General features: G+C 33.2%; 1 protein-coding gene across 1 annotated transcript; it reads right to left on the bottom strand.

Moving 5' to 3' along the window:
• Window positions 1-2141: 2141 nt before the first annotated feature.
• LOC148197726 (uncharacterized) lies at window positions 2142-4216 on the bottom strand. The gene is made up of 7 exons (XM_088091656.1): window positions 4128-4216; window positions 3847-3998; window positions 3611-3741; window positions 3242-3459; window positions 2903-3109; window positions 2665-2745; window positions 2142-2582 (listed from the first exon to the last, which is right to left on the bottom strand). The coding sequence occupies exons 1-7, from the start codon at window positions 4160-4162 to the stop codon at window positions 2339-2341; spliced, it is 1068 nt and encodes a 355-aa protein (XP_087947782.1). The 5' UTR covers window positions 4163-4216; the 3' UTR covers window positions 2142-2338.
• Between the last annotated feature and the right edge of the window lie 15568 nt (window positions 4217-19784).

The raw sequence follows: 19784 nt of genomic DNA, 5'->3' as shown, positions 1-19784 counted from the left end.
GGATGATATGGAAGATGAAAGCCTGTTAAATTCCAAAATATATTTTTTGTAATGCAATTGCCATAATTTAAAGCAGAAATACACAGCTATGGAGAAGCCTTAAAATTCATAAATTCTCTCTTATGAGAGATTTCAGTATTATCTTATTCTTTTGTATAATATTGACTACAGATTCTTTGTTATTTTTTTGTATTATTTTTGTGTTGTATTTTTACAATATATTGATTTTATATTAAAAATTAATATATTTTAACACTTCAAAGTTAGAATACATAAAAAATATATTTTGAGAAAGATATTAAAATAACCTCATGCAAATCCAGATTCATCCATATTACACCACCGAAAGCCCCTAAAGTTATTGAATTTAATTTACACTTCCGGAATCATTTTCTGTCAAATATAATGTAATGGACATGATACCGTTTATTGATTTAGTTTCAAATAGTCTATAGCCAATAAGGCAATTACTGAATGTTCCATAAATAGATTACTTAACCGAACACTGGACACCGTGTCAGAAACTATTGAAACTATGTTTTTTACATTAAAAACATTAAAAACTGCATCTACTTTGTCAACAATGTTGAGGACATTTTTTGTTAAATAATTTAGCTAAAAACTATTTTATTTTCTCTCAGGTAAACTAGTCACTGGTTCAATAGTGAGATCCATAATCAATGAGGTAAACTAGAGTTATCAAAATAAGTCACAACTCTCGGACTAATCCGGTCCTTTACGGGTTTAAGCCGGGTTGGATTTGAAAAAATTGTATTTTCTTTATGCGAGTCAGATTTTAATCCGTCTCATTTAAACCTGGTTCATGCGGATTGAACCCGTGGTGGACCGAGTTGACCCACCAACCCACTTATCTAATTTTATTTTATTAAAATTTAATTTTATAAAAAAATATTTATTGTTCATGAGGTATTGAAACTATGCTTTTAACATTAAAAACTGCGTCTATTTTGTTAACAACGTTGAGGACATTTTTTGTTCAATAATTTAGCTAAAAACTATTCTATTTTCTCTCAGGTAAACTGGTCATTGGTCCAATAGTGAGATCCATAATCGATGAGGTAAACTAGAGCTATCAAAATAGGTCACAACTCTCGAACTAATCCGATCCTTTACGGGTTTAAGCTGGGTTGGATTTGAGAAAATTGTATTTTTTTTATGCGAGTCAGATTTCAATCCGTCTCATTTAAACCTGGTTCATGCGGGTTGAACCCGTGGTGGACCGAGTTGACCCACCAACCCACTTATCTAATTTTATTTTATTAAAATTTAATTTTATAAAAAAATATTTATTGTTTTGTTTTTGCTTGAAAAAATTATTTAAGTTCTTTATTTTCAAAATTAATTAAATACCCATGTTGAGAGTGGAATTTGGAAGTGAAATTTGTTTAGATTTGAATTATAAAAAGTTTGTAATTTTTTTATTTTAAAAAAAATTGTAATTAAGTGAGTCAGTGAATCAAAACGTTTATCCACCAACCCGTAATGAGTTGAACCGAGTTCGAATTTTTTTGACTCGCTAATAAATGAACCGGGTTGGGTCTCATTAAGTGACCAATCCGTGATGGGTCGGGTCAGATTGGGTGACCCGTTTTGAAAGCTTTAAGGTAAACCTATAAATAGTATTTTAATTATAGTTTAACTTCACTTTTTGTATTTAATTCATATTTGACCTGAATTTTTAACCAAGTACTAACTTGATTATTGGATTTTTTTACGAAGGAGACTTGGAGAACAAATAGAGTACAGGGAAAAGTTTGTAGAAGTAGAAAGTAACTTTGGAAAATATATTCAATTTTGCAAGAACATGTAATAATTTTCCTTTTAAGTGTTATTTAGCTTCTATTGGAAAAAAAATTTTAGAAGATTTCTTATAGTTCTAATCTTATTTTTTTTTAATAAACCAAGTAGTTAATGATCTCTTAAACTTTGAAAAACACAACTAAATAGGAATTCTTGATTGAGAAAAAAAGAGAGAAAACATTTCACTGAATTTTTGGAATTGGAGGTAGCTGTTGATCATAGTATATATAGCTGGAGAATGTCTAGTTTTTATATTATTACGTAGAGATGTTAGAAGAGTAACCTGAGAGAAGCACTCAAAACTAAATAGAAGGCACCCGTACTGAAAGCTCTATTATTCTTTGTATTAATAAAGTATTATTACAATATAGGTGCCAGTGCTATGACAGCAGTGTAAGGCTAGCTTTTGCTTAAATGGCGTATTATTAACTGTAGTAGAAAGGTAGAACTCTTTGGTGCACTTTATTTTTACTTTTAGTAGTTACTGATGTATATTGCATTCACCAATTCCTCATATTCAGGGATACAAGGAATCGAAGCACCAGCAATAGTAGTCAGATCTTGATATTTCCAGCATCTGTTCAGGAGTCATTCTTTCAAGCTCACTTTGCCTCCACGAAGCAAAATTGTTCCTGTTCTGGGGGTCAGAAACCAAAGGGTAATCCTGTGTTCTGTGTAGTTGGGATCTCATTCTCATGTAGAGCCTCATAGTTGCCACACTGTCATCATAAGGATCCTGAATTCCAACTTGAATGTCATACCTGCATATATATATGTGCCCAAATTCTTCAAACTTTCCATAAAAATTGCCTCTTGTGTAAGAAAATTGTAAAAGATACTTGCCCAAGATATGTTTGCGTTAAGTACTTGAGTGAGTTGCTGAGCTTGCTCGTTTTCATCAGAGGAGGGTATTTTGCAGTGTCCCTGATTATTCAATAAGGACTTTTAAGTCAATAATTGAATAAGAGAGTATTAAAGTAGTAAACATATGTGCTTGTTCTATACAAAGTATTTTTCTGAAGAGAATATTTGACTAAGATGTGTATGATAGACAACCTAAATTTTAGATTGAATGATTTACCTTATCTTTTCTGTTCGATATTCTATTTGCAGACATTCAAGGTCATGATCCAAACCATGGCCCACAAGAATCCTTGCTCTTCCTCCTCTTGCCCGAATTGTCCACATAGGTTCACCGTTGCAAAGAAAATCTTGAATCCTCCTTTGAACTTGTCTCACTGGCATTGCATCCCTCAGGTATTCTGGTCTAATGCCTGTTGTCTCATACCTGTCAATGAATAAGTAGCTCCATTCACCACACCAGCTATATATATATATATATATATATATATATATATATATATATATATATATATATATATATATATATATGTTAGACTCGGAAGATTAATTGTCCAACCTGTAGTTTGTGACAGGAATTGGTGGCTTCACATAAGAATGGAATATGATGTTCTCATGCTCATCGGTTAAGCACACTCTTCCACAGAGATCGAGTGAGCCATCACTGCCACCTCCAACCATTTTACATGCTAATGCAACTACTTGTGGTCCTCTTGCTCCACCACTAATGGCCAAATTATCACGAAGTCCTAAGTTTGAAAAGCGACCAATTATTCCCTGTAATAATGTGCACCAAAAGTTACAAATTCCCAATGAATAATTCCAATTTTTAATATTAATAAAAAAAAAAATACACAGTTCATGTTTTTATGTATTAACTGCACATATTTTTATCATGTAACAGGAAGTTCAAAGTCAAAAGTTGTACAGCATTTGTTCCAGAGTGTTGGCATTTTTCTTGGTGAATCCTGCGAGAATTAGGGCTGTCAAACACTTTCAAGCAAAACTTGCACCCTCTATAGGCAAATATATCTCTGCATTCCTGCTTTGGCAATGGACCTGGAAAAGCAGATCGAGTCTCAAAAAATTCACAATGATCATCAATCAATAGATAATTATCTACTCCGTGTATTCAAAATAGTTATTAAGAAAGATTATCATTACCTATGAGATGTTCCCTTAGAGACTCAAATGACCTGCAGTGTTTCCTGCAAATGCCACAGGTTGGCTCATGAACTGAATGATACGAGATCCTCATGTGCTCCACAAGGTGCTCCAGTTTGTTGAACTGTCTGAAGCATGCTGCACACTTATTCCTACAGTAAGAAAAGCTACATATTACACATATCCATGTGTCTGCTAACTATGAATTAAGAGAGTTAAGATGCTCATGCAGCCTTGTATACATGATGTGTGTGCTTGTGCATGGATGTCAGAAACAAAACCTGTGAGTTTCTGTACTCTCTATTCTGCAATCCATGATTGTTTATAGTGATGTATGTATATTTGTTAAGAAAGAGTTGAAGTTGAGGTCAAAGGTGGAGGGGAATGATATTTATAGAGAAAGGGTACAGGTAAGAATTGCCCCAACTTGCATAAACGGACAATTCCCAAAGAATTATTCAGTATATTAATTTGGGATTCCCCTTTTACTTTTTCTTTATCTTTGACCATGCTTGCTTCCTCTCCTCAACCTTGCAGCAGAGTTTATGGTAGGGTATAGCATTCTTCCATTCCTAATGATCTATGTAAGTTCCAGATTCTTGGGTTGGGTCCATTCTTGTTGTTTCTTTCATTGACTTTGGCTCTCGCGTTGCTTTAGTGTATGAATTTCTTTGTTTGGAAACCAACCAATGAATGTTCTCAAACCCTTATCCATAAACACACACCTTCTCTCTCATCACTGGCCACATGCTTCTCTAGTTTCTTTTCATCCGGAGAATAATCCACTAGTAAAAAGAAAATACTAAAGCACCTACTTGTGCTTAGGTTGATCAGAAACCAAAACATAAGTTGGTGCGGTGGTATTTTTGAAATTTTCGCTTATTTATATACCTCAATTCTATCTCAACCGAAGCTATAAGGTATATACGATCACGGTTATGAAGGCAACCTAGGCCATAAAGTCTGCGAAACTTTCTAACAAAAGACTTTTCATCTAAAAAAATATTAGTACAAGGGTTTTGGCCTCGATTGTTCACAGAACCGAGGCTGCTCCAACTAATAATCCTATCTATAGCTTGACAAAATCTCTGTGGAGGGGTTTTGGCATTGGTTGTTCTCAAAACCGAGCCCAAAAACCCTTTGCCCCATTGACAATCCCCCTCAGCACTCTATCGTTTGAAGTGACAGACTTTTCTAAGAGGGATTTATGGCCTCGGTTCCTCTTACAATCGACCGAGGCGATAGACCTGTTGTCAGTTGTAATGATCAGATTTCTTGACTTTGAAAATTAATTAAAATATATATTTTTTATTGGATTTGGGACCATTTTTTTGAGAATCGAGGTAATAAATCCCATCTGCTTCAGTTTGGCGCTTAACCGAGGTAATATGGTTGATTAAAATTTCAAAAATGCTACTTAAATTAAATTTCAATTTTTTTTTGAACTTTAGGCTTCGGTTCTTTGTAGAACCGAGGTAGTATATCCCCTACTGCTTCAGTTCTTTGTAGAACCGAGGTAGTATCCCTTGTCTAGGGTTAAAATTCCTCGAAAACGCGAACAGTTCCTTCTTCTCTAGCGATTTCACTCTGCAACTTCTTCTTCTTCCTTATGTCGTCGCTAGCTTTCTCCTTGTTTCCTTACACCACTGTTGCATCGCTGTTGTCACTGTAGAACGACTTCCTTCCTCACTTTTTATCATTTGTATCCAATCAAATTGGACTTTGGTCGTTGGAGTTTTTTCGCTTTTTTTTTTTTTGCGTTTTTGGGTTGGTTTGATGCGTTTTTTATTGTTTCGGATGATCACTCATGTTTTGTTGTATTTTTTTGTAGATATTGTGTTTTTGCTTTGAAATTTGTTCCGTTTCAAAATGCGGGTTGTCGCATCTTCTCCATTGTTGAGTGGTTTTTCACACTCCCACGTTCCTATTATTCTGTTTATTAATTTTCTTTTGTTAATTTTTAATTTTTTTGTATGTTGAATATGAACAATTATGTATGCTTGAATGTTTGAATTGATCATTTGAATGCTTATTAATTGTATGATTGTATGATTGAATTAATTGTATGTTGAATATATCGTATAATTGTATGATTGTATGATTGTAATTTTTTAGAATATTTATGTATGGATCGAAACTGGATTAATTTACCATGCATTAGTGCTGAGTACGAGAGAGGGGTAGAAGAATTTATACAATTTGTGCAACTTAATAAGTGTAGAAGAGATGATGAAGTGAAATTTAGATGTCCTTGTATCAACTGTTTGAATGAGAGAAAGTCGAACGCAACCCAGATTAGGGAACATCTTATCTGTGATGGTTTCCTATAATGCTATACAACACGGAGATGGCACGACGAAGAAATACACTTTTGACTGCCTCCCAAACTGAAAATGTTATTGATTCCACCATGGAAGAAAATCGACTGGATGAAGACAAATTAGAGGACATGATCCGTGATGTTGGCGCAAAATTTTTTGCCAAAGCTCATGTGTGTGAGACAATGTGCGTGTTGAGGATTGCTAGGATATTCTTACCACTACAATTGGACGACATGAGCACCCTGGACGAGTGCATGTTGCTGGTATTGGAGTGGGCATTAAAGATTATTTTGGGAGTTCTTTGCATCAGACTTCATATACATACAACGAAGATTATGAACAACGACTAAAGTAAGAGATCTCAAAAAAGCTTAGGGCGAAATTGTATGATGAAGTCACTAAAAAAATGACTGACAGAGTTATGTGTCAATTCCTATAGTAGTTTGAGAGTTATAGGATGCGCCCGCAGCCATCCTTTGTACAGGATCATGTTGTGCCTCCCACAAGTAAAATTAGTAAAAAAATTTGTTGAATAATTTATTATTTGTATAATCTACAATTTACTGTGACAGGGAGAAGCGGGAAAGGAAGTTGTTTAGCATCAGTCGTCCCACGGGACGACATGGACGATGCTAGTCCATGTCTGCTATATGTTTTAGATGGTACATGGACGATGCTGGTAGCTCGTGGAACAGTGTTCAGGCAGCGACTATTGTTCATGATATGGAGCTATCAGAGGATGAGGTTAAGGTCTTAGTAGATGATATTATCATACTAGATGCCTAAGTTCCTCTGCCCACATATGAGATTTTCACTGTGGCACAAGCATTCCATTCTTTTATCGCTTGGTCTAAACACTTGGTTGGTTCTATTTCTGACCCCTGCTATGGACTCTTACTTTACACTTCTTAATTTTAAAGTTTACATATTATTTATGTCGAAACTTATCACATTTTTCCATGTAACAAGAGACGCATGGACAAGAGAAGATTCATTTATCTAAGGACGATTCTCTTGGTGCATTGCACCAACTTTTTGACATCACTGGAAATGAGCCTATGAAGGTTGAATATGATCCTAATGTATTTGGGAGAGGCTCTAAGGTCCCAATATAACTGCATAGTCAAGATGTCAAGGAGCTTGTGTCGGAAAGAGAACAGTTGAATATTACATTAATTCAGTTATGGATGATGTAAGTCTATGAGCAATTATATAGATAAAATTGATTTATATATCAAGTATACTTATATAAAATATAATTTTTGATTTCAGGTATATGTTTGGTGTTAGTAACAACTTGGGGTATAGTGATGTCCATGGGTTCATTCATCCCCAAGTCACTCACGAAGCAAATAAATTTGATGACATCCAGACATACCTCACTAGTAGATTTGGAAGTGAGAATGAGATACTCTTTATCCCTTATATATATGGGTAACTGGAGTTTGTTAACTTCAAAGTATCATCTGTGATTTTAATATATTAAGTTATTATCAATTTTGGGCGCCATTAGCAACTACTTATTCTTTCCATACCAAAGAGCTATGTTGTGTGGTTCTGTTCATTGCATAAGTCTCCTCCCAAATATCTCAAACAAGTAGTTGATTGGTAAGAACCTCAATTTTTGGACTTTCTTTGTTATATAAATGAATGCTAAAGCCTTTTGTTTTTAAAAGTTCCATTGTAGTACATATGATGTTGTCTGGGAGATCACCTGCTAACGGTAAAAAGCTTGCATGGTTGGTTCTCAAGGTTTGACATGTGTTAAAGCCATACTTTCTTATAGTTGTTTTATTTTAATGATTTTCACTAACTTTTTACAACTGTGATGATATATTGTAGTGTCACAAACAAAGTAGGTCATATGAGTATGGATACTACGTAATGTATTGGATGACACACACTATTCATGCCCATATTAGAAGTGGTAGGGAAATGGTAATATTTAAATTTAATGAATTTTGATTTTATCCATCATTTGGAATTCATATAGACTAATTAATATCATGTGTCTTGTGTAAAGATTCAAGACTCGTACTCCACTTTCTGAGAAGCCACTAACATTCCTAAGGAAGACACTTGCAAAACATTTAATTAGATTATACAATAGTTCATAGTTATTAGGATTTAAAATACATTATCACATGTTGTTTTATAGTCATTAGACTTTGTACATTATGCTTTAAACATTATGTGTCGTAAATATTGATTCTGTGTTGTATATATTGTGTTTTTTATGCCGGTATGTTTTTGTGATAGTGGATATCACAAAAACAGACATGCTATTAAAAATATTCCAAGAGAATAGGTCTCGGTTGTGGCCAAAACCAATGTAGAAAGTCTATCTATGGCCTCGATTCAACCACAATCGGTGCCATAGGGTGCACATGATTTATTTAAAAAATAATAAAGGGCTTTGACAACAGTTTTAGCTTGAACCACTGCCACAGACCCACATTATTATCTCGGTTGAACTCAGGTAATAATCCCTCTCCTCCTTTTTCTTTCTTCCAAACTACTTCTAGTGCAGAAGAACTGAAGTAGTATCCATTGAGATATTACCTCGGTTGGAACCGAGGTCAAAAGTCTCTCACATTATTACCTCGTTAGTATAGGTTTCGGTTTGAAAACCAAAGTGTATTATAAAAAACAACCGTTGTTATTTTCCTGCACTAGTGATCATTCGTCTTGTTTCTATATTCATAATTTATCTTTAACTTTTACAATAATTTATGTAAGTTCTTTCTAAATAAAAAGTAAAATAATGAGAAATATGTTTTACAGACATAAACTTTTTATATTTATTTTTTAAATTTTGACTTATTTTCAAATACAATTTTTTTATAATTATTTTATTTTATTTTTAATTTGTGTCAAATAAATATAAATATGTGTCATTATATTATTACTTAAAATGAAAATAAAATTATAATTAGTTTAGAATGAAAATTATTAGATATTTATTTTTAATTAGGAAAAAAAATGTTATTTGACATGACTTCTACGAAAGAATGTCAAGATAATGAGAGCCCAAAAGAATTGATTTAATAGACTTTTGCCTTTTTATCTTCACTACAGTCTAGAATCTTTGAAAGTCATTTTCAGGGGAGATCCTTCTATGTTCCATTTATATATGTATAATTCAGTTTTTACTATTTCTTATTTTTATTTAAGGTCTTTTATAAGCACTTTTCCCAACAGTCCAGTGTCTCTTTATAAAATAAATTATTACAGAGCATTTATTAATAAAATATTTAACTTAAAAAAAACATAATACTTAGTTAAGTTATACACCGTGTTTAAAATCGATGAAAAAACACTCACCTTATAACTCATTTTAATTGTATAATAATATATATTATTATTTTATTTTATGCTGTAAAAATATATAATTAAAATAGTAATATATTATTTAACAATTAATTGTTTTTCAATTAGCGAAAACTAAAAACCGCCAAAAAACTAGTTTGGTGCATGTTGGGACACAAAAGTTAAGATGTTCGAAATTAGGTCATGCCTTGCTTAAAAAGGTGTCAATAAATCTTCTAAATCATTAATGCGGCAATTTTAATATTTTCTTCATTTACTTTTCGGACCTAACCTTATATCTATTTCTATAATAACAATAATAATAATAATAATAATATAATAATAATAATAATAATAATTATTATTATTATTATTATTATTATAATAATGTTTGTTTTATATTTCGTGAAAAATATCTCCGTTTGAAATAAATATTTTTTTTCATGTGATTATTTTAATAATAATAATAGTCACAATTCCTGCTATTAATTAGCGTTTATAAATAAATTATTCTGTTTCTTCTAAAACCTCAACAATATTGTTATACCTTTCTACAACTTTTCTAAAATGGTTAAAATCCGTATCAATAAATATAAATATATTTTAAAATATGAAGTGAGTTGAGAAATCAATAGTAATGTGTTTCAGAAGAATGGGTTAGATGATTAAGAAATGTATATAAAGATTGTTTTTTGAGTCTTTTAGTTAGACTAACAATGTGTAAAGATTTTAATCTAAATGTATTAAACGTAATATTAAATAAGAGCTCCGCATCACTACCATATTATTAAGAAGATTTTATTAAAAAAAAGTAAAAGAACAGAAAAATATGGAAAGACTATAACAATGTCATAATAAAAATTCATCGCACACATGAAAAAATATCTATAATGAAAAAAGTAAACCAATGCACCATTAATATAAAACTAAAACTCAATCAACATAAGGCATTTAAAACGTATTACTTTTCAGAATTTTTTGTTTTAGAAAATTTAATATTAATTTTATTTGGTCTATCTCAATCAAACTTTTCTATAGTTTGAAGTAATCTTTCATCCTTCTTGGAGTTAGAACACCTCTCCTCTCTTGTTACCTCAAGAGAGATGAAACTCACCTCCCCCTGAAATCCATAAGAAATGAACACCTCCTTCGAATGTTTCCTAAATGATGAAAATTTCCTTTAAATTTTCACAAAGGACGAACACTTCCTTTGAATCTTCATAAAGAATGACAATCTTTCACTCAACAATAGCAACAACACTAAATCACAACTCCTGTTAAAGTTCTCGCTCTATGTCAACATCAAGTTCTCAAAGCCAAAGTACAAGAGTTGCACAAACCTACAAGTATATCCATCTCACAAAATAACTAAAAAAAAATAATAAGTCCTAAAAGAACAATTCATAAGCAAAAAATAAAAACACATGTCTGAATCAAATTAATGTGCAATTAAGTATAGCATAGAAAGTAATTCCTAAGTCGTCTTTCAAAAATTAAACTTTAGTTTGTTCGTAAAATCAAACACGGAGTGAGTGATTTGAACAAATTTATAAATGAAAATCAATTGAACAAATAATGCATATTAAACACATATTAGCATTAGTTCATTGTAATGCTTTGCATCTCATATTAACTCTAATTACTCACTCTTCACACTCCTAATTCATAATGTTGAATGCATTATATATTATGAATTCCCTTATTCTACTTCAATATATCTTTAATTAATTTTAAATGATTTAAATATAACATCAATTTAATTTCATAAAATGAGTTTATCATCGAGATTTATATAAAATGAAATCACGTGTGAGGCTAAACGAAGGTTACTTTCGAGTGAAGTAGAGATAAGGTCAATGTTATGGCAACAGGGCTTAGGGCTTTATCGTATTCGTAAGGCATCAAATTTGTTATAAAGCTTCTTTTGCTTGCCAAGGAGAGGTTGACTTTGATAACAAGGGAATGTCAGCCGAACCTTTTGACTAAGGACCCTAAAGTGGATTCGTCTCTTGTGTTGTTGGAACCTAAAGTGGATTCCGGACCACTGAAAGACTACGAATAGTTTTCCTGAATATTCCAATACCTTCTTTAATTTCCACTTTTCCTAGCTATCGTTAATTTGGATTACAAAGAGAAAATTGAAATATTCTCAACAAAATATAAAGAAGTTCGTCATAAGTTGATGGTTCTAAATTACAGGGTCCTAATTAGAGGTATTAAAGGATTATGTTTAGAAGAAAACAAAATCCTAATTAGTAAAATCTAAACCAATGATTTTTTTATTGATCTAAATATGTTTAAATTTTTTAAAAGGGTTTAATTAAGTTTTGAATATTTGGTAAATTTGAATATTTTTAAATTCATTTTCTATTAAATTTTCTTGATCTATTAAGTACTTAAAATATTTAGATTTTTCAATTAAATCCTTATCATTTAATTTTTTTGCTGTTTATTTTTTTTTCATCTTGTTTACTTGTGGTATATAAAGTTCAATTATAATTTAAAATTGATAAATAATTAACGTAAAAAATAACGTGGGACTTCCATTGCTCTAATTGAAAATATACTAGATAAAGAAATTTTCACACTTCCTAATGACTTCCACATCACTGTACATTAACTAAGAGATTGTAAAACATAAAAGTCGTTCATCATTTAACATTAACAACAAATCAATTTTATAATAATCATATAACTCTAAAATCTATTATAAATAGCAATAAATAAGCAAGATGGGAAGAGGGAATAATTACAATGTGTTAGCAAAAAGAAGAAGATGAACATCTTGCTTTAATAAAGAATTTTGATGATGATGATTCATGGAGAAAAGTTGAAGATTTAATGAATGCTTGGATTCAAGAGATTCACTAAAGACTTAATAATTTAATGGTTGAAGTCTTGTAATTTGCGTATTTTATTTAAATTAGTAGATCAAATGCTCAATAGATAGAATCAAGTAATAGCTAACACTCAAGAAAAGTTTTATTTTTAATAAAATCCTCTATGATAATCGATTATCGTTAATGATAATTGATTGTCATAATTAATTTCATATTTTCATAAAATCCCGGAGGTAATCGATAATCACAATTAAGTTGACATTTATAGAAAACCCCTTATAATAATCGACTATCATTTATGATAATTGATTATCATAGGAAGAAAATAATTTTTGAAATAGTTTCTAGAATAATCGATTATCACTTATGATAATCAACTATCTATGTCAGTTGTGAAAAGACTCTTTAGTATTCTAACCTAAATTTCAAATTAGGGGTTAAGGGTTTATATATAATTTCTCTAAACCTAATTTAAAAACGAACTTTTCATTTCAGAGGTTTAAGAGTTGTGTGATGGAGAAACTCTGTGTGTTCTTGAGAAGGATCTTTGGAAAACCTAATGTGGGTAGAGCAAGAATTTTAACTAAGTGTGTCTTGTGATTGAGTATTATTTATGTTGTTAGGAAAGTTGTTAATCCTTTGTGTCAAAGGAGGTGTTGTTCATCTTTTGTGTGTCAAAGGAGGTGTTGGTCATCCATTGTGTGTTGAAGGAGGTGTTTTCTATCCTTTAGTTTATTCTCTATGATTGTAAGTTCTTGTTTATTTCTAGTTATTGGTGAATTTCTCTTTTAGAGAGATTAACAACTAGACATAGGTTCTTTTAATCTAAATCAGTATAAAAATCACCTGCCTAAGTTTCTCTCTTGTATACTCTTTTATTTACTTACTCTTATTTGGCTTGATTTTTCTATTATGTGAAGTTAGTTTTTTAAAAGGGAAGTTTGTTTCACAAGAAGTTGGTTTTAATGAAAAACATGTTCTTCCCCTTTTTGGTTATTGTCGAACACCGAACATTTTGCTATGTATATTTCTAACAACTGGTATCATAGTTTGCTTTAATAGTTTTTCAAAAGTTTACGAAAATGATTGGATAACACTAAATTTATGCTAAGAGTGGTGCCTCTATCAACAAACCCCCACTTTTTAACGGTGAAAATTATCGTTTTTAGAGAGTTAGAATGCAAATGGTTTAAGTCTATTGAGAAAGATGTTTGGGAAGCCGTTTTAAATAGATATTTTCACCCCACTATTATTGTTAATGACGTGAAAGAGTTAAGCCATACTTGTAGTGGACTGTTAAGGGAAACTAGAGAACTGAGTTTGATGTCAGAGCTCGCAATAGTTATTGAATTTAATTTACACTTCCGAAATCATTTTGTGTCAAATTTAATGTAATGGACATGATACCGTTTATTGATTTAGTTTCAAATAGTCTATAGCCAATAAGACACTGAATGTTCCATAAATAGATTACTTAACCGAACACTGGACACCGTGTCGGAAACTGCGTCTATTTTGTTAACAACGTTGAGGACATTTTTTGTTCAATAATTTAGCTAAAAACTATTCTATTTTCTCTCAGGTAAACTGGTCATTGGTCCAATAGTGAGATCCATAATCGATGAGGTAAACTAGAGCTATCAAAATAGGTCACAACTCTCGAACTAATCCGATCCTTTACGGGTTTAAGCTGGGTTGGATTTGAGAAAATTGTATTTTTTTTATGCGAGTCAGATTTCAATCCGTCTCATTTAAACCTGGCTCATGCGGGTTGAACCCGTGGTGGACCGGGTTGACCCACCAACCCACTTACCTAATTTTATTTTATTAAAATTTAATTTTAATTTTATAAAAAAATATTTATTGTTTTGTTTTTGCTTGAAAAAATTATTTAAGTTCTTTATTTTCAAAATTAATTAAATACCCATGTTGAGGGTGGAATTTGGAAGTGAAATTTGTTTAGATTTGAATTATAAAAAGTTTGTAATTTTTTTATTTTAAAAAGAATTGTAATTAAGTGAGTCAGTGAATCAAAACGTTTATCCACCAACCCGTAATGAGTTGAACCGAGTTCGAATTTTTCTGACTCGCTAATAAATGAACCGGGTTGGGTCTCATTAAGTGACCAATCCGTGGTGGGTCGGGTCAGATTGGGTGACCCGTTTTGAAAGCTTTAAGGTAAACCTATAAATAGTATTTTAATTATAGTTTAACTTCACTTTTTGTATTTAATTCATATTTGACCTGAATTTTTAACCAAGTACTAACTTGATTATTGGATTTTTTTACGAAGGAGACTTGGAGAACAAATAGAGTACAGGGAAAAGTTTGTAGAAGTAGAAAGTAACTTTGGAAAATATATTCAATTTTGCAAGAACATGTAATAATTTTCCTTTTAAGTGTTATTTAGCTTCTATTGGAAAAAAAATTTTAGAAGATTTCTTATAGTTCTAATCTTATTTTTTTTTAATAAACCAAGTAGTTAATGATCTCTTAAACTTTGAAAAACACAACTAAATAGGAATTCTTGATTGAGAAAAAAAGAGAGAAAACATTTCACTGAATTTTTGGAATTGGAGGTAGCTGTTGATCATAGTATATATAGCTGGAGAATGTCTAGTTTTTATATTATTACGTAGAGATGTTAGAAGAGTAACCTGAGAGAAGCACTCAAAACTAAATAGAAGGCACCCGTACTGAAAGCTCTATTATTCTTTGTATTAATAAAGTATTATTACAATATAGGTGCCAGTGCTATGACAGCAGTGTAAGGCTAGCTTTTGCTTAAATGGCGTATTATTAACTGTAGTAGAAAGGTAGAACTCTTTGGTGCACTTTATTTTTACTTTTAGTAGTTACTGATGTATATTGCATTCACCAATTCCTCATATTCAGGGATACAAGGAATCGAAGCACCAGCAATAGTAGTCAGATCTTGATATTTCCAGCATCTGTTCAGGAGTCATTCTTTCAAGCTCACTTTGCCTCCACGAAGCAAAATTGTTCCTGTTCTGGGGGTCAGAAACCAAAGGGTAATCCTGTGTTCTGTGTAGTTGGGATCTCATTCTCATGTAGAGCCTCATAGTTGCCACACTGTCATCATAAGGATCCTGAATTCCAACTTGAATGTCATACCTGCATATATATATGTGCCCAAATTCTTCAAACTTTCCATAAAAATTTGTTAAGAAAGAGTTGAAGTTGAGGTCAAAGGTGGAGGGCAATGGTATTTATAGAGAAAGGGTATACAGGTAAGAATTGCCCCAACTTGCATAAACGGACGATTCCCAAAGAATTATTCAGTATATTAATTTGGGATTCCCCTTTTACTTTTTCTTTATCTTTGGCCAAGCTTGCTTCCTCTCCTCAACCTTGCAGCAGAGTTTGTGGTAGGGTATAGCATTCTTCCATTCGTAATGATCTATGTAAGTTCCAGATTCTTGGGTTGGGTCCATTCTTGTTGTTTCTTTCATTGACTTTGGCTCTCGCGTTGCTTTAGTATGAATTTCTTTTGTTTGGAACCCAACCAACCAATGTTCTCAAACCCTTTTCCATAAACACACACCTTCTCTCTCATCACTGGCCACATACTTCTCTAGTTTCTTTTCATCCGGAGAATAATCCACTAGGAAAAGAAAAAAGGAAAATGACACTTGAACAACCATTTTTGACAACATTTAGACACGCGCACACGTGTCAAAATCTGAGTGGTCCATTTTCATTTAATTTTTCCAACTGGACCACTCAGATTTTGACACGTGTGCGCGTGTCTAAATGTTGTCAAAAATGGTTGTTCAAGTATCATTTTCCAAGAAAAAAATACTAACACACCTACTCTCCTTAGGTTGATCAGAAACCAAAATATAAGTTGGTGCGGTGGTATTTTTGAAAATTTCGTTAATTTATATAGTTCAGTTCTATCTCAACCGAAGCCATAAAGTGTAAACGACCTCAGTTATGAAGGCAACCTAGACCATAAAATCTGCGAAACCGGCCAACAAAAGTCTTTTCATCTAAAAAAATATCAGTATGGCCTCGGTTGTTCGCAGAACCGAGGTTGCTCCAACTAACAATCCTGTCTATAGCTTGACAAAATCTCTGTGCAGGGGTTTTGGTATTGATTGTTCTCAGAACCGAGTCCAAAAACCCTTTGTCCCATTGACATTTCCCTTCAGCACTTTGACGTTTGAAGTGACAGACTTTTCTAAAAGGGATTTATGACCTCGTTTCCTCTCAGAATCGACCAAGGCGATAGACCTATTGTTAGTTGTAATGATAAGATTTCTTGACTTTGAAAAATAATTAAAATATATTCTTTTTATTGGTTTTGACACCGGTTTTTTGAGAACCGAGGTAATAACCCCTTCTGCTTCAGTTTGGCGCTTAACCGAGGTCATATGGTTGATTAAAATTTCAAAAATGCTATTTAAATTAAATTTCAAAATTTTTTTCTGTGAACTTTAGGCTTCAGTTCTTTGTAGAACTGAGGTAGTATATCCCCTACTGCTTCAGTTCTTTATAGAATTGAACTCATGATTTTGTTGAATTGTTGAAAATAAGAGAGTTGGACAGATTTTATGCTTGATTTCCTTGTTTTTGCAGGTTTTGAGATGAAATTGATGAAATAAGTGAAAAGGGATAGAGGTGGAATCAAAAAAGGACACAAAAAGTGCAAAAAATTAGAAACTACAAGTACCGCTCAGCTCAAATTACTGTTGAGCGGCACTCTCAAGGACCCGTTGGCACTACTGAGGGGAGAAATTCCGCTGAGGGGAAGAATTGGTCATGCGCTATTACCGTTGAGCGGTATTTACCCCTGAGCGATATTTATTGCTGAACGGCACTTTTCTGGGCTTGGGCCTACTTTTCTGTAATTTTTAGAAATATTATATAAGCTTTAGGACGTTCTAGGGTTTGTATCTTTGGCTGGGACGAAGCAAAAATGCATTCTTTCACCCCTTGGAAGAGGATTTTGGATGCTAAGGCTCCTTTCTCAACTTTCTAGGGTTCTATCCTTCACTTTTCCATTGTATTTCATCTAGTTCACCATGAATATGGTGAACTAAACTTATTTAGTTATTGGAGAATCAATGTAAATCCTTAGAAACTCTCTTGTATGGAATTTGTTCTTCAAGATCATTTTTATGATACATGCTTTCTTTAATTAATTGTTAGAGATATTCTTCTTTGCTCAAATGCTTGTGATATTTTAGGGTTTAGGGTTGGACGGTTTGGGGATGTGACAGCTCTCCTCTTCTCTCCCTAGGATTGTTATTGAGAGATATTTTACAAATCATGATCTGGGGAATTCTTCCAATAGTATATTACAAACCTAGATATAGGAGTATGATGGTTGGTTGCCTTTAAGCTTCTGTTCACTATAATGCATGATTAATTGCTAGGGAGACAAGACATTGTAAACTAGTGATTATGATTAGACTTTCTTCACTGAGACATCGGGTTTAAAGTAATTTAGAAAGTGACATTAACATTAATGAAAAGAATGATGAATTCCTAAATACAAGAGAGTGGATAGGATGAAAATGATAAACCCCAACAACATATTCATCCATATATTTCAATTCACATGTTTTGTTTCTTCTTGCCCATTGATCATCACATGCATACATATTTACTTTTCAGTCTTTTGCATTTGAAACGTACAACAATTTGTTCACAAGTCTTAATTAATCAACAAAATCACACAACTGTCTAGGGAGAACCATACTTGGTCTTACCAGGTTTATTACTTGATACGATTCGGTTACACTTTTCGAGGGTTAACAAGTTTTTGACTCTGTTTTCGGGGATTGAAGATTTGTTCATCATGCCACTCCTTGAACCTTTGAAACGTTTCAGACTTATTTTTCAAAACGTAGATCCACACTCTTCTTGAAAAATCATCAATTATACTCAGGAACTACGCTCCTCCACCATGAGTTTGAGTTCTTGCAGGCCCCCACAAGTCAGCATGAGCATACTCGAATGATCGTTCAGTTAAGTGTTTCCCTTTGCCGAATAGTATTCTGTGTGGTTTCCCCAAGACACGGTGGTCAAAGAAATCCAGCTTCTGCAGCTTATCTCCCAGAAGTAAACATTGTTTCTTCAATTCTTCAAGGCCCTTCTCATTGATATGTCCCATCCTCAAGTGCCAAAGTCGAGCGGTATTCTCTAACTTCTCACTTGCTACCGAGGCATGACCAATGACAATCGAACCCTCCCGAATGTACAAGCCATTCTTTCTTCTGCCACAATCACAAAATCTCTATAATACACCTTCATCACTTCATCCTCAATTTTCATGGAATAACCTTTAAGATCAAATGAACTGATAGAAAGTAAATTTTTCTCTTCAGTTCAGGCACATATCTCACATCCTGCAGCATCATCTCTCGGTTGTCAAACATCTTCAGCCTTACCAACCCTAATCCTTGCACTTGACAAGCCTTGTTATTACCGAGCAGCACATTTCCATGCTTCTTTTGCTCCATACTCTCAAAGAATTCCTTCATTAGGCACATGTGATAGGTACAACCAGAATCCATGACCCAGCTCCTTTGAGAATCTTTAGATGAAGCCACCAGAACACCAACAGATTCATATCCCTCGGACGCCTTTGCCACATCCACAGTTTCCTGTGACCGAACGGCTTTGCCCTTCTCTGGACAGAACTTCTTGATATGTCCAATCTTTTGGCACTTGAAACATCTCACATGTTTCGTACCTTCTGGTTTTGGCTTGTTCCAATTTCCCCCTGCTTTTTTCCTTTGCCTTTCACTGCAACGAGCCTAGATGCCTCCACCTCGGTTGCCTTCGAATCTTGAAGTTTTTGGAACTCCTTGGTTCGAATTGAAGTCACAACCTCCTCTAAAGTAATCATTTGATCCTTACCATAGAGCAAGGCATCCCTAAAATGCTCGAAGGTTCTTGGAAGCGGATTCAGAAGAATAACAACATTATCTTCATCTTCCAACCTCACGTCAATATTCTCCAGATCATCAAAAATCTTGCTGAATTCTGCAAGTTGCTCCTCTATGGTTCTTGATTCTGTCATCTTGAATGACTAGAGTTGTTGCTTTAGACAACCTATGAGCCAGCGATTTTGTCATGTACAATTACTCCAACTTTGCCCATATTCCAGCCACAGTCTTCTCCTTCGCAACCTCGCTCAGCGCCTTATCACCAAGACAAAGTATGATTGCACTTCTTGCCCTATCAACCATTCTTTTCTTCTCTTCTTGCGTCAAAGTAGCACCCATGTTCAACTCCCCCTTCAATGCATCATCACAGCCCTGTTGTATCAAGATAGCCTCCATCTTGATCTTCCACAACCCGAAGTCATTTGATCCATTGAATTTCTCTACGTTGAACTTGGTTGCCATCATTTATGGAATTTCTTGATTCATAGCCCCACGGTAGGCGCCAATTGTTGGGTTCGCGTGAAACGGAGAATAGAAAACCCAAATAC

Source organism: Vigna umbellata, chromosome 5, assembly GCF_029865625.1.
Source record: "Vigna umbellata cultivar VRB3 chromosome 5, Vumbellata_1.0, whole genome shotgun sequence".
NCBI classification, from domain to species: Eukaryota; Viridiplantae; Streptophyta; class Magnoliopsida; order Fabales; family Fabaceae; genus Vigna; species Vigna umbellata.
This window is presented reverse-complemented; position numbering and strand designations above follow the sequence as displayed.

What these genes read in the sequence shown, in the direction of transcription:
- LOC148197726 (XM_088091656.1), bottom strand. Translation starts at nt 4,162, where the DNA reads ATGGATTGCAGAATAGAGAGTACAGAAACTCACAG. An exon ending in GAGAGTACAGAAACTCACAG is followed by an intron (nt 3,999 to 4,127) that starts GTTTTGTTTCTG and finishes TTCTTACTGTAG; the next exon opens with GAATAAGTGTGCAGCATGCT. An exon ending in TCTAAGGGAACATCTCATAG is followed by an intron (nt 3,742 to 3,846) that starts GTAATGATAATC and finishes CTGCTTTTCCAG; the next exon opens with GTCCATTGCCAAAGCAGGAA.